This window comes from Astatotilapia calliptera, chromosome 1, assembly GCF_900246225.1.
Source record: "Astatotilapia calliptera chromosome 1, fAstCal1.2, whole genome shotgun sequence".
Classification (NCBI taxonomy): Eukaryota; Metazoa; Chordata; class Actinopteri; order Cichliformes; family Cichlidae; genus Astatotilapia; species Astatotilapia calliptera.
In genome coordinates, this window is record NC_039302.1 from 40,751,288 (window position 1) to 40,764,696 (window position 13,409).

At 40.5% G+C, this 13,409-nt stretch overlaps 1 protein-coding gene, 1 long non-coding RNA gene, 2 other non-coding genes and 1 pseudogene across 6 annotated transcripts in view; all 5 read right to left on the reverse strand.

Annotated features, from left to right (window-relative positions):
• Positions 1 to 2,256: 2,256 nt before the first annotated feature.
• On the reverse strand, positions 2,257 to 5,489 carry LOC113026750 (uncharacterized). Its single transcript, XR_003272950.1, has 6 exons — positions 5,409 to 5,489; positions 4,884 to 5,079; positions 3,977 to 4,082; positions 3,310 to 3,399; positions 2,629 to 2,871; positions 2,257 to 2,431 (listed from the first exon to the last, which is right to left on the reverse strand). It is a non-coding gene; the product is annotated as an uncharacterized LOC113026750 (long non-coding RNA).
• LOC113028122 (small nucleolar RNA SNORD67) lies at positions 3,511 to 3,624 on the reverse strand. Its single transcript, XR_003273199.1, has one exon. It is a non-coding gene; the product is annotated as a small nucleolar RNA SNORD67 (small nucleolar RNA).
• LOC113028120 (small nucleolar RNA SNORD67) lies at positions 4,673 to 4,777 on the reverse strand. Its single transcript, XR_003273198.1, has one exon. It is a non-coding gene; the product is annotated as a small nucleolar RNA SNORD67 (small nucleolar RNA).
• LOC113028101 (uncharacterized) lies at positions 4,913 to 5,010 on the reverse strand (annotated as a pseudogene).
• A 1,118-nt stretch (positions 5,490 to 6,607) lies between the features above and the next one.
• lrp4 (low density lipoprotein receptor-related protein 4) overlaps positions 6,608 to 13,409 on the reverse strand; it is a 110,776-nt gene continuing 103,974 nt past the window's right edge. For 2 of the 3 annotated variants that reach the window (XM_026177903.1, XM_026177898.1), the window contains exons 33-38: positions 13,263 to 13,376; positions 12,574 to 12,685; positions 12,201 to 12,262; positions 11,381 to 11,468; positions 11,113 to 11,254; positions 6,608 to 9,996 (exon numbers count right to left, since the gene is read on the reverse strand). In XM_026177903.1, coding sequence (XP_026033688.1) covers positions 9,655 to 9,996; positions 11,113 to 11,254; positions 11,381 to 11,468; positions 12,201 to 12,262; positions 12,574 to 12,685; positions 13,263 to 13,376 — 860 coding nt within the window. In that variant the 3' untranslated portion in view covers positions 6,608 to 9,654. Of the gene's footprint in view, positions 9,997 to 10,821; positions 10,884 to 11,112; positions 11,255 to 11,380; positions 11,469 to 12,200; positions 12,263 to 12,573; positions 12,686 to 13,262; positions 13,377 to 13,409 lie in introns of all 3 variants that reach the window. The other variant, XM_026177912.1, reaches the window with a different exon arrangement.

Below are 13,409 nucleotides of genomic sequence, written 5' to 3' on the forward strand. Positions count from 1 at the left end.
ACCACATCCACTTAGTAGATGAGGAAGAAGAGAGGGATGAAGAGTGAGCAGGAATGAAAAAGACGGGTGTGAAGGAGAAGAGCTCAGTACATCAAAGGAGATCTCTCAGCAGCCTGGGCCTCAAGGCATCATAACTAATGGCTCAGTCACACTACAGCAAATATAAGACAACTTCCTTGCAACTAGGAAGGAGGTGGCTGCAAGGAGATTCCAATGATTGGAATTAGTGACCAGTTACAAGGAATTCCATGCTTGCACATTTAAATACATGACAATTACACAGATCACCGTGTCGGAGGCAATCTGCTTCCAAACAATCACAGCCTGACTTGGGCTGACTCAGTCACTCTCCGATTGGTGAAGGTTTACAAATAATTGCCATCTAATTTATGGATACAGATTTTGCAATCAATCAATCTGCAATCTCTTTGCAATAGAGGAGTAGAATAGAATAGAGGATGCCAGCTGGTTGTATTCTGAAAACAAGTTGCAGAGTACCTGTGTAATATTGCAGTTAAATCACTGCCCTTCAGCAACCATGTCACAAAGAGGAATTTGAGTGGTGGGAATTTGTAAGTAGCCGATGTGAAATTCTGTGTATGCAGACAGCAACAGATTTATTAAATTCCATGTAACTGCCAGTTTAAACCCATTCAATCACAAATTGATACATTTTCTTTTTCAGTAATCCTGACCACTGTTTTTCTTAATGTGACTGTAGCATAGTGGAAGGTTGAGCCAATCATTTCAATAGCTTCAAAGTTACAATATTTATTTATTTATTTTTTAAAAAATGAATGGATGACATGTAGTGCGACATCCAAACACTTAAAATCATTCGTGTTCAAACTGAGCAAATACCAGGTCAGTATGTTCAAAATATATTTGATTACATATGTATCCCCCAAAACATTTGAATTCATCTGTTTTGCACTTTAAATTGTTAAACTTTTTACTTTAAAAGCTAGAAGTGTTTAAAGTGTAGCAATACAGTTGAGGTAATGGCAGTCTTACACATTTACATTAAAACAATGTTAAAACACGTTTGTGCGAGAGCGATTGTGAAGTTCATTTCCACAGAATCCTACATGGCGTGTGCACCACAGGATACGGATGAAAAACGATGCCGCAGGAGTTATCAGTGTGTGCAGTTTTGAGGCACTAATTAGTCCAGTAAAATGTGTTACCTCATTATAGGCAACAGACTGGAGGTGATCACTGATATTCAACTGCCACCTGGTGGTTAAAATTCTACTATACAGCAGAGATGGGAAACCATGGAGAACAGCAACTTGTCACATGTCTGAATTTAGTTTATTTAGGTCATGTTGTCATTTCATATTTCTGTATTGACTGAAAACCAAACAAAAACAACAGATAGGAATGTGATACTGAGAGGATGTACACATTTGTAATTTAATACCAGGAGCACATCTTTTTTTATATATTTATATTCATTTTTCCCCCCTTTTTCTTAAAGTGAAGATTGAGCCAACCTGAATGTGGTCCCATCTTTACCCCCCCCCCCCCCTTTCAATTCTGTGTAAATAAAGAAGCCAGTTCTCTATAATCTATTCATATCTGGTTGATGATCTGTACTGGTGCCAAATACCTACATTACATATGAATTATGGTTTATTCAAAAGAAATCCATGTGTAAACCACTGATACTCTACAGATACACCAAACCTGCAGAGCCAGTGTAAATCAGTATCTAAAGGTGTAAAAATACACCAGTGATTTCATTATCAGTATAGTTACAGCTAACCGGGTGAACAGCAGGATATTGTTGAGTTTAACACCAACCATCTCAAGTTTGCTTCCTGCACAGATGTTGCAGAGAATCTTCAATGTTACAACTATACAGTTACTTTCTCTGTTTTCTGGGTACATAAATATCTGAATACAGATTAATTCAATTCAAAGTTATTTATCTGGCACCAAATCACAACAGTCACCTCAAGCCACTTTATATTGTAAGGTAGACCCTACAATAATACATACACATCATAGTGCCAGACAAACAAGCTTCTAACCCTGCTCGATGACAAAACAATAGAACAAGCAGATATTTAAAATGAGCTGAAGCCTCTGATGATGCAAGGCATTCACTGAAACTGTAATCGTTCTTAGGAGTCCAGTTGCTGTCACTTCTGCAAAACACTTTCAGCAAAAGTGATTAATGAACCCTCTGCTGCTTTAATTCAGCTATTTGAGAGCTGGATGTTATGACCCCAAAATCAGAACTGCGAGAAATATGATACAAGTTTGTGCCATTTTATTACAGTATTTGCCTGGATGGTTGTTGCTGTGGTAAGAGTGAAGGAAAATGTTCAATTTAAGCCAATAACACAGATCTTCCAAGGCTGGTCATGATGCTCCCCACCACTTTGGATATTTCTTCTGATGCAAAATCTTGTCCGATTCCTCGCTAACAGAAAGAAAAACACTTTAGTAAGTAAAAACTGGCCTCTGTAGAGCAACGTATTGGCAAAGCCTAACAGATGAGACAATAGCAAGACAACAAGTAGAGAACTACTTAAGTTTTCCTGTTCATCAGTCATGAGATACATTTTTAAAAAAATGATGATGATAATAATAATAATAATAATAATAATAATATTTCACCTGTGCACGAGGCTGCAAGCTGATGTTTCAATCATCAAATAAGAAGGAAGAGGTTTGGATCCTTCGAGAATTCACTACTGGAAATTGTTTTCCAGCATTGGGTAACATCGGGTCAATGTAGGTCATTCTGCAGCAGCTCAGTGACTGGTGATGTGCACAACTAGTGAAGGTCCACAAAGAGCTGTACCAGTGACTGCAGTGTCTGCTGCTGTAAGGGCTGACAGTGTTCTGATATTAAGCTGCCTGCAGAGACGAGGAAAGGAGAAAGGACAGAAAACTTTAATAGTAGAACCAATGATAAGATAACGCTTTATTGTCATTGCACAGTCAAACATAGTACAATGAGATTGGAAAACTGTCCTACGTCGGCACTACATATAACACAACACATGATGACATTATGGCAGGAATCAGGACAGCTTTCTTCCAATAGGTGCTCATATGAAGAGAAACTTAAAGGGGTGACGGTGCTCATATTCTCTGAAAAATGGCCAAAAACAACCCCATTCTGTAAATGTGTGACCACAACTGTACACACTTTTATTGCAGCAAGACTGAATCACCATTTGTCTTTTTGATTACATTTGTTAAATAACAACACATGCACGTTTTTAAAATATGATAATCCACTGTAAATTTCACATCTATAAAAGATGTATGATTTATGCCGTTTGTGCTCACCAGTTTTGGGGTCCTTCTTCCTCCACCTACTTTTGCTGGCAGAATATATTTGGGTCATCCCATGTAAGCATAAGCTGTCCAATTTTAAGACTGGGAAAATAAGGAAACAAACAAACAAACAAAACAAAAAAGGAGAAAGAAAATCAAGTGAGAAAACACCTTAAGGAGCCAGCCACTATTTTTTTTCCTGTCAGGTGGGGAAATGACTCAGATGGCCCCTGTGCACCTTGAGGTGTCACCACAGCTTGTCAGGACAGGCTGGCTGTGCCACTGCAATCACCAGCCTGACTAATAGTGCAACTCATCACTGTCACAACCCCACGTGAGAAAAAATAAAAAGTGAGTTTACCTGGTTCATTTCATGGTGAACAGCTGTATTAACTGGCATCACTAGAAAAGCTCAGCTGACCATAGGACACGTATGATGAAAGAAATTTGTAAAAGCAAATAAAGCCAAAAAAAAAAAACAGGTAAACATAATCTATGACAAACCAATCAGAGTACAGGGCTAATACTTTTTTAAAATGTTATACCAGATGCCATGTTTCTCATAAAACATGACTGATTTAAAGAAACTACGCAGTTGACTAAAATGACAGCATGCCCTTTGGAAACAAGAGAAAATCATTCCAATAGCTCAGCAAACAGATGACATTCAGACACAGACCTTAAAGAATGAAGGAGCTCGTGTCATCAGGTCATGGAGCTCGAAGTTCTGCCTTGGAGAGGGGGAAGAGGACCTTCCATGACATCTACACCACAGCATCTGTTGCCTTGTCCAAAAAAATAAATAAATAAAAAAAATTTAAAAAAAATTGAGTTAATATGACAGGTGACATTAATACGGACTTTATTAAACCATGATTTTGTTCTGAAAATGTGACTTTTTTAGAGTATGGCATCATCAGCATTATGTAAAATAGATATCAAGTTTACATAATGCTTTCTAGGGTGATCACACCTGCTAATAAACAATGACATTTGTAAATTAAAGAGTATATTTAATGTAGTACTGCATGAAGTCTCATCACCTAGCCCTACAGTCTTCTGTCAGGGTTTACAGTGCATGCCAAATGCTGCATGACTGTGGCTCCATACAAAACCCATAGATTTCATTATCCAGCACATGGGAAAATAAACACAGACAGTCAAATGTGGAATTATTAAAGCAGGACTGAGGTCTGACCTCAAAACGAGTCATTACATGAAGAGACAGAATTCACACAATGGCAATAAGTGCTCCAGGATGCCTGGGACAACCTGCAGAGAGCTGTAAGCTTTTTGCTATGTGGCCAGTTGTTTCTATGTGTGTGTGCGTTTTAACTTGAAAGAAGCATACAACACATGTGTATAGAGGAGCAGGGTTGGGTCAGATGGCCCCTGTGCACATTGCGTGTCCTCAGGTTGGATCAGACTGAAGCAGTCAACTCGACACCCCAGCTGATTAGTGCAACTCATCACTCCCACACCCAGCACCGCTTCCACTTTAACATGCAGTGTTTGTTTTGTGCAGCACACAATCGAACTGGGGACCCAGCAACCCAACCACTAGATAATCGGCACAGTCATCTTACTGGGATTTGTGTCCATATTCCACGTAGTCATCCACGCGGTATCATTCGCGTGTCATCCTTGCGCAGGGGCCATGCTAATCTTCTCTGTATCGTATCCAATTTAGCGTACGCGCTTGCCGAAGCCAGCCAAAACTGGTATCATTCGCCATAGCCGCTGACATGGGTCTTGTGTGTGTGACAGGAAGTAGTGCAGAACCTTGAGTTTAGCAGGCACAAAAAATGGTCAATCATTTAGATGATAGAGAATGGAAAAGGTTCAAAATGCAAGTTAACTTGGATTCAAGCCCGGGTGGTGGATTATGTTACAAACAGTAACGCTGGTTAACGTAAGGTTAAATAAATCTAATTCTTTTAAGCAGAGTTAGCTTTACCACTAGCTGTTTAGCAACGTTAGCGTCTAGCATCCGGTTAAAACCTAAGTGACTGTCACAAGTGAAACATTTCAAATAAAAAAAAAAGTAATTTATCACTGTGCCTCCCATCAAACTACAAAAAATGTCACAAAAACACCCGAATAAAACTTACAAAATCAGATGAACTCTCTTTCTCGTCTAGCTTAGCCGAGTCTCTGCATATTTCAAACCCCGTGTTCACGCAGGGCGCGTCGCTGATTGGCCTAAAAGCCGGAAAAGGTGTGGGCATTTATTGGAGGAGCCACACTCCAGTGCAGCAGGTGGCGGTAATGCACCACTAAGCTGGTTTACCAACCGCTATTAAACTAAAAAGAAGAAGAAGCCCAGACAACGTCGATGAACAACAGTGCAAGAAAAACCTGAGCACTAAATGGCGCTAAAGTTTTGTGCGTGTGTCTTCTACATAAATGTTTACTGAATGGTTACACATATGAGTTTGCTGCATGCTCCTCTGCAAAACAAGTGCAAAAACGCCATTGATCCTCAGTGATACTGCACATTGGTTGTAATTTGTAACATTTATACATCCTGCATTTTTTATACTGAATACTAATGTAATGAAAGCTCAAGAATGGGTGAAGATCTATCCACCATACTGATTCCTGATAAAATTATAGGCTTGAAAGGATGATGGTGTTGTATAAGATGACTGCTATTTATTTATATTTTGTTACAAAAATGTCCAATAAATTATATAAATAACAGTTAGAACTGTTGCCTCACCGTGAGAAAGTCCTGGGTTTGAACATAGGGTTTCCATAGGGAAACCAGAGGTGAAACAATTCTAACGAGTTTGAAAGCCAGTATGTCCACCTTTGCTTCATCACAGCCTGAACTCTTAGGCAAGCTTACTTCTCATTTCTTTAGGATCGCCTGGCTTCTTGAAGGACTTTAAAACCTTTTCGTTATATGTTGGCTGTACCTTGTTCCACTCTCTGTCAACATGATCCTGCATGCTTTGAAAGCATTTGTGCTCAATTAGATTAGAAAAAACACTATTTACCAGTCCACTGTATGTATTATCAATTATGCTTTTACTGCATTGGCAGTGTGTTTGGAATCATTGTCATACTGAAATGTGAAGCTGCTGCCAATCAGACTCATGGCAGATCAAATTCTGACCCAACTTCTCCTCACAAATCTGTTTTGACAAGATCCCCCCAAACCACATGATTAAATCTCCCCTCCTATTGTAACAACAATATCTGAATTAGCACCTGAAGATTTTAGCATCCCTTTTCATTGCTACATGTCAGACGAGGAAACACGTTTGTCTAAAAGCAACGAGCGCACAGACGAGTGAGACGAAGGTTTCATTGAAATGCAAATGCAATTTTATATTAAAAGATAGCAAAGGGATAATTCACTATATCACACAACACAGCTTGTTAGTACTGCCATACATATACAGTCTTTTCATATTTACACATCAAGTGACAACGAAAACGAAAATCATAAATATCTCTTTTTGTTAACTTTACAACAGCTATACGTGACCAGTATTTCATAAGATAAAAGAGCACTATTAAATAACTGGCATCTTCCCTATCATTTACAAGGCTTGGGAACACAGTGGTTAAAATAATCCAGCAAAAACAAAACAAAAAACAAAAAAACCCAAAAACATTGTTCTTTTCCAGTGAGTAAAATTAATACAAGTCTAAAAACGGTCATGAAATCCCTTTGTACAAAAGACTATACAACTCAGCCCAGTATCAACAAAAATGTTTGCTTACATCCGCGTGATAAAATCTGTACAGTTTTAGCATTCCTGCAGCAGAGTTGGAGGGACTGTGAGTGTGGATTACTGGATCCTGGGTCGCTATGATGCTCTGTAGGCCTGCCTTCGACCAACCATCAGAGACTGTAGTCATGTAGCTGCCAAGCCCCTCTCTCATTGGCCTCAGTGCTTCGTCTAGCAGCAGATCAGCATGTTGCTGAGCTTGTAGCAGATACTTCAAAATACACAATTCTATAATGTGTCAAAGATATATTTGTCCATATAGCAATATAGTATTTTCATTTGCGCCACAATCGACAGGCAGAATGGGGCGCTAAAAATAAAGCAATGCGAGATAGCCATTAAATTCACTTCTCAGTAAGCTGTCTGATAAATGTTTCAACACACAGCGTGCACAAAGTTACCCCTTTTGTTGCACTGTGCTGTGGCAGACACTGTGAGCGCACCTCACAGAATCCGATATGATGGAGTTAAACTCAAACGACCAAAAGCACAAATTTTCTCATTTACTTCCAAGTGTTTCTGGCCGAGCAGATACTTCTGGTTGTATGTGCCAAGATTTTGGTTGTATGTGCCAAGATTTTTTAATTTTTTTTTAAAATATATCTTTGCCTCTGAAGCTTGGTTGCTAATAGAAAGTGAAAAGTGGAACTTTGAGGAAGTAAGAAAACTTAATTCAAACTAGAAACGTTATATAACACTGGCCACAAATCTATGGGCTAATTTTGAAATGCTAAAGATGGCAGCAGTGCTGCGTCTGCCCCCAAAGAGCCAGACTTAGCCAATCATCTCGTAAGCACTGACCCATGAACATGGTAAAGGTGCACGCCCCCACAGGCGTATAAGGTGTGGGTAAGATACCTTGTTAAAAATCTTTTATTTTGCTGTATTCATAATCTGAACGAGCAGCAACAGCAGCAGACACGCTGATCGTGTCAGCAGTCAGAAGCAGATAACAGAACAAAGTTAACTAACGTTTTTCCAGTCAGATCTTCATCAAAAATCTGTTCACATGGCTTTTTATGGCCATATGAACATAGAAGTTAAGGACGAGGGTTTTTCCAGATACATTTACATAGAGTCTTCAAAATAAATGTTCAAAGATGGCTGCTGAGAGGCAAGACTTGCTTCACACTGTTATTTGTGGTGATCTAAAAATCTAAAACGTTTGTTACTCATGACTTGTTCATCTAATATTTCTGTTATTGTTACTTGCTATCAGTTATCAAGCAGAGTAAGAATGAATCTCATATTAGTGGAGAAGGTGAGTGGATATTACACACACTGGTTACAAAAATGTGTTTCGCAAGCACATCAGCAATGGGGGAAAAAAACAAAAATAAAAACACAAAAAAACGAATCACCTACTTAGAAAGCAAATTCTTTTCTTTTGGAAAGACCGACGAAATAAAGTGGTTTCAGAGAAACCCCCGGTGTTTTTGGACAGAAAAAAACTGAGACATACGTTTAATACCTGGATTCATACAACCTTACAAGTATCTGCATCGCTCACCAGCTTTATCTGTGGAGTATATAAGTGAGAAAATGCCATGTGCATGTGCATCTGAGGAGAAATAAATATACAGCTGAAGTGGGAAAAAGAATTCAACATTTGGCACTTAGGCTGTTACTTCGAGGTGACTTCCGCTCTGCCCGAGGATCAGCAATAACTGAAGTATAACTTTAAACAGAAAATGGAGGGCCTCCTGCAGCCAACTGAGAGAACCTGCTACAGTCATTTCTAGTTTAATCCCTTGGAGGCTGTAAAGAAGCAGATGCCAACACTGAGGTCTCCCACACCGGTGAGGTTGAGGGGGGGCAAGTCAGAGGAAACAAACATCCCAGAATGAGAATAAATCTCTGTTGAAGTGTGAAATGGAGAAAGAAGCATGGAGACTCTGAAGCCCCACCCTTTGGCACTGTCATAAATACAACTCTTGAAAAATAAAATTAATTAAAAAAGAAAAAAAAACAGGTGCTGCTGCACAAAAATAAAACTTCTAGCTTAGCGCACTCATCATTCTCTGAAAGTCAGCAAACCCACTCTACAAATTAAAAAAAACAACAAAAAAAACCCACAAACATGTTCATAAATATAGTTCATAAAGACATGAGTGGCATTAGAGGAAACTCTGTGGTTACGTCGTCCGGGGGGTATGTTGCTTTAGCTCCGTCCAGGATGAAAAACAAAGAAAAAGAAAGGTGAAGTGGTATACAGAGAAGCGTCGCACTGAGAGTCTGTATCCTTAAAAGAAAAAAGAAAAAAAAGGTTCCACGTTAACGCTTGTGTCTCTCTGTTCACTTCCTCCCCAGAGTCCTTTGTTTTTCTTATTCCAGCACGCTCCATTTTTGCCTCGAGGCAGCAGCACTGAGGATACTGCACTGCACGTGTGGACAAGTAGGACGGAGCCCCAATTTTAAAGACAGGACATGTGTGTTTTGTAGCTTAGTTGTGTCTAACCAGGTTGATATGTACCATTAGTTTACATATGCAGCTGTTACTGTGTTCTGTACCTATTCATCTTTGTGTGTTTGTACCAGCTCTAAATACAGGTGACTGCATGTGTATATTAGGTAATGATGGTCAAGATAAAGCACAGAGGGCGGGGGGCCTCCTTCACACTTCGCTCTCGGTGGAGGGCTTGCGTACGGAGACCCAGCCGGTGTCGGGCAGGCTGTGCTGGGCGTGACGCTGCGGGGTGATGGCAGAAGGGGTCAGGGTGGTTATGGACGAGCATTCAGACGCCTCCTCCTGGAGGAGCTGCTCCGTCTCGCCGTCGTCTAGCGAAGCGCTGCTGGCCTGCAGGGACACGGTGTCTGTGCGCATGCAGGTGTGCAGCCCGCCTCGGGACGGCTTGATCTGTTTCAGGTCATCCCAGTAAAGCTCATCATTGGACAGGAGGCACACGCCCTCCACGATGCGGATCTTCTCCTTGGTGTAGCCTCCGTCCACTCCCCCCTGGACAACAACAACACTATTAGTGATTGACTCTGCGTCGGCAGTTCAGAGAGATCATCCACCTTTGATGTGTCAAGTCATGCTTCTTTCTTTCATCTTTAATGCTAACGCTTTGCTCTTTTTCTTTTTAATTAAAATGTATTAACATCAGGCAGAAAGCTCTCAGCCTGTTAAAAGGTGGACAAACCTCAGGGATAAGTCAGAGAACACTCCAGAACAAAGTGTCACGTTCAAACCCACAAAACTCATGCTGCAGGAGCTCCGCTTGCTCCTGGATTTAGCTTTTTTTTTGTTTAGTTTTTTACACATTTCTACATACATTTTTAGAATAAGGTGCTACAAGTACGTAATTAGAAGAAACAAAAATCTGGACTGTTTTACAGAATAAAAACAAGTTGGTGCATACTTTTCCAAAGCAAAAAGATTGATGAATACTGGAAGCTGCTGCTAGTTTTAGATTTATTTTTTACTAAGAAATAACCTTTTTACTTGTAAATTACCAGCAGGCTCTATGGGAAATACAGTATGAGCCGAACAACTGCTGTCAGCTTGACACACTGTGTACTTAATGTTACTATTGATACATGTAGCACCTTTAACAAAATCCACCCACACATTTGGCTTTGTTGCCAGTTTCAGTGTCAATTTCACAACACAGTCACTCAGTGGGATAAAAATCATCATGCTGCTGATCACAGAGCTCTGAAACTACATCCAAAGAAGGAGGTTATTCATTAAGATTTTTCAGGCGACATGCTGTGAAAGGCAGAAGTAAAACAAAGAGACGGTTTAGAATTACACGACTCCTTCATGCTGTGTAACTACCTCTCCACAGGACAAGTGGGTCAAAAGATAAAGGGAGAGAGGGAGTTGTAGGGGTGAGAGAGCTGCGGTGAGGGAGAGAAAGGAGGGGAGGAGAAGATGAGTGCTGGTGTCTGTGACCTACTCGTGTCACATGTTACAATCATTCTATTCACAGAGACAAACAGTAAAGGGATTTGTCTCTGTGCTTAGACACAATACAGTCTGTGATCATCCTATGCAAATACCATGGATTCATGTTAAATCCATTATGTGTCCTTTTCAACTTCTCACAGATTGCGGACCGTTCGTTACCTCTTTCTTATATCGAAGCTGGTTGTATATTGGAGGCTTCTGAGATGCCTCGATCTTGACCTCTTGTGTGGACGTCCGGTACGAGGGGTTACTGTAGGTCAGATTGCTCACTCCTGGGTCAGCAAACTTTGACTTTTTGTGTCTGTTGATAAAAAATAAGACAATAAGAGCAATTACAATTTAATTTAATTTACAGGTTTACCTATCCTCTGTGTCAAATGTAGGTAATTAAACATTCTTTTTAAGCAATGTTGTGCAGGACACTGACCTGTAAATGATCAAAGCGGCAATGAGGATCAGAATCGCCAGAATGGTCAGAACCCCACCGATAACATAGCTGACATGAAGTCCCTCTCCTACAACAGACAGGACACATTACAGGGGTGGTTAACAGGCTTTGCTTAAACTGATTTGCTACAAAGTTTTACACAAACATTGCAGGTCAGTCATTAACCCAGCTAACCCCATAATACCCAGTGAGAAACGAGCTTGAGATGGTTATTGAATATTATTTTAAGTCTTTCAGACATAACTGTATGTCTGCGATGTTTGTCTTGAGAAGTAATTTCATTTAGTAAAAATAGCCAACGCTTATCACTGAATAGCTTTAAAGCAAAAGTAGCTCTTTATTGCCGTTTTTTGTGTTCTTATATCTTACATTTTTATTCACCTTCACAGTCATAACTGGTCTTTGGTTGATGCGAATGCTATATTATTTAAGTCCCACATTCAAACATTACTGATGTCCAACTCTGAGTAGGGGGAGAAACTATTAGCCTAGCTTAAGAGCTGTTTTAACATTAGCTAGCTGGCTGTTAACCAACAGCTACAACCGTCTTTGTCTACAAACACATTACATTTACATTTCTGTTCTGAGTCCTTAAACAATAATCTGTGTCAAGATCCTGTTCAGAGGTGTACTTTATACTAGTCGCACAGCTATGCTAGCAGCCTTTGTGAGCTGCCAGTCTTTGAACCAAGCTCAAGCGTAAACTCAACCTGGATGTACTGTATCTCGCAGAAAGAGTGATGCCTAGCTTTTCTCTTTTCCCTGTAGGCAGACTTTGTGAATGTCTCGGTGTACTGACCGTGAGGAGCTGTCACCACAGTGTTCATACACCCCTCTATGTTTAGGTTCTTGTCAGTGCAGCTGTAACGATAAGGAGGAAAATAAATATTAATTTACCATAGACTGCAACACAGAGGTCTTCATATGATTTGTAACAACTTTGCTATATTTACAACTGTGTATTAACATTAAATCTTTCAGATTCTGTGGATTCTAAAAATGTGTAAGGCAGAAACAAGTGCACAAAACAGATCCATTGTATTCCAAAGTTAAAATGCCAACATGGTAGATCGACAAGTCTACAACTGTGTTCATTAGTGGGACAATTTCATTTAGATCAAACACAGTTTGGATCTAGAATGTGAACCATTTAATGAACACAACAGACTTACTTGACCAGTGAGGGTCCTCTCTGTGGGATGTCTGTGGGAGCTTTAGGGATCTTGTTAGGGACAGGAGTGCTGCTGGGCCCTCTGGCAGGAGAGGTGGGGATGTAACCTGAAACTGATCAAAGCACGAGGAACAAGGGCCTGAGTGGGCATTTCTTGGTTTGTCATTTTAGTGTTCTTCCATCCATCCATCCATTCGCTTCCGCTTATCCTTTTCAGGGTTGCGAGGGGTGCTGGAGCCTATCCCAGCTGTCATAGGGCGAAAGGCGGGGTACACCCTGGACAGGTCGCCAGTCTGTCGCAGGGCTAACACACAGGGACAGACAACCATTCACACTCACATTCACTCGCACATTCACACCTAGTGACAATTTGGATTAATCAATTAACCTATCCCCACAAGCTGCATGTCTTTGGACGGTGGGAGGAAGCCGGAGTACCCGGAGAGAACCCACGCAAACACGGGGAGAACATGCAAACTCCACACAGAAAGACCCCGGCCTGATGGTGGAATTGAACTCAGGACCTTCTTGCTGTGCGGCAACAGTGCTAACCACCGTGCCACCGTGCTGCCCATTTTAGTGTTCTTCTGCTATATAAAACCTATTTGTGACTTTTTACCGTTTTCAGTTAAAAAGTTCAGTTAAAACTTTTTAACTGGTACAGGCTGATAAATTACAGAGAACACTTACTTGTGGAGCACGGTCGCCCGTCTGGTTCATCAGGGCAGGCGCATACAAAACTGTTGGTCTTGGCAAAGCAAAGGTGAGTGCAACCGCCGTTATTGATCCCACAGAGGTTAGTACCTAAAGGGAAGGAGAGGGGACGTTCACATTTAT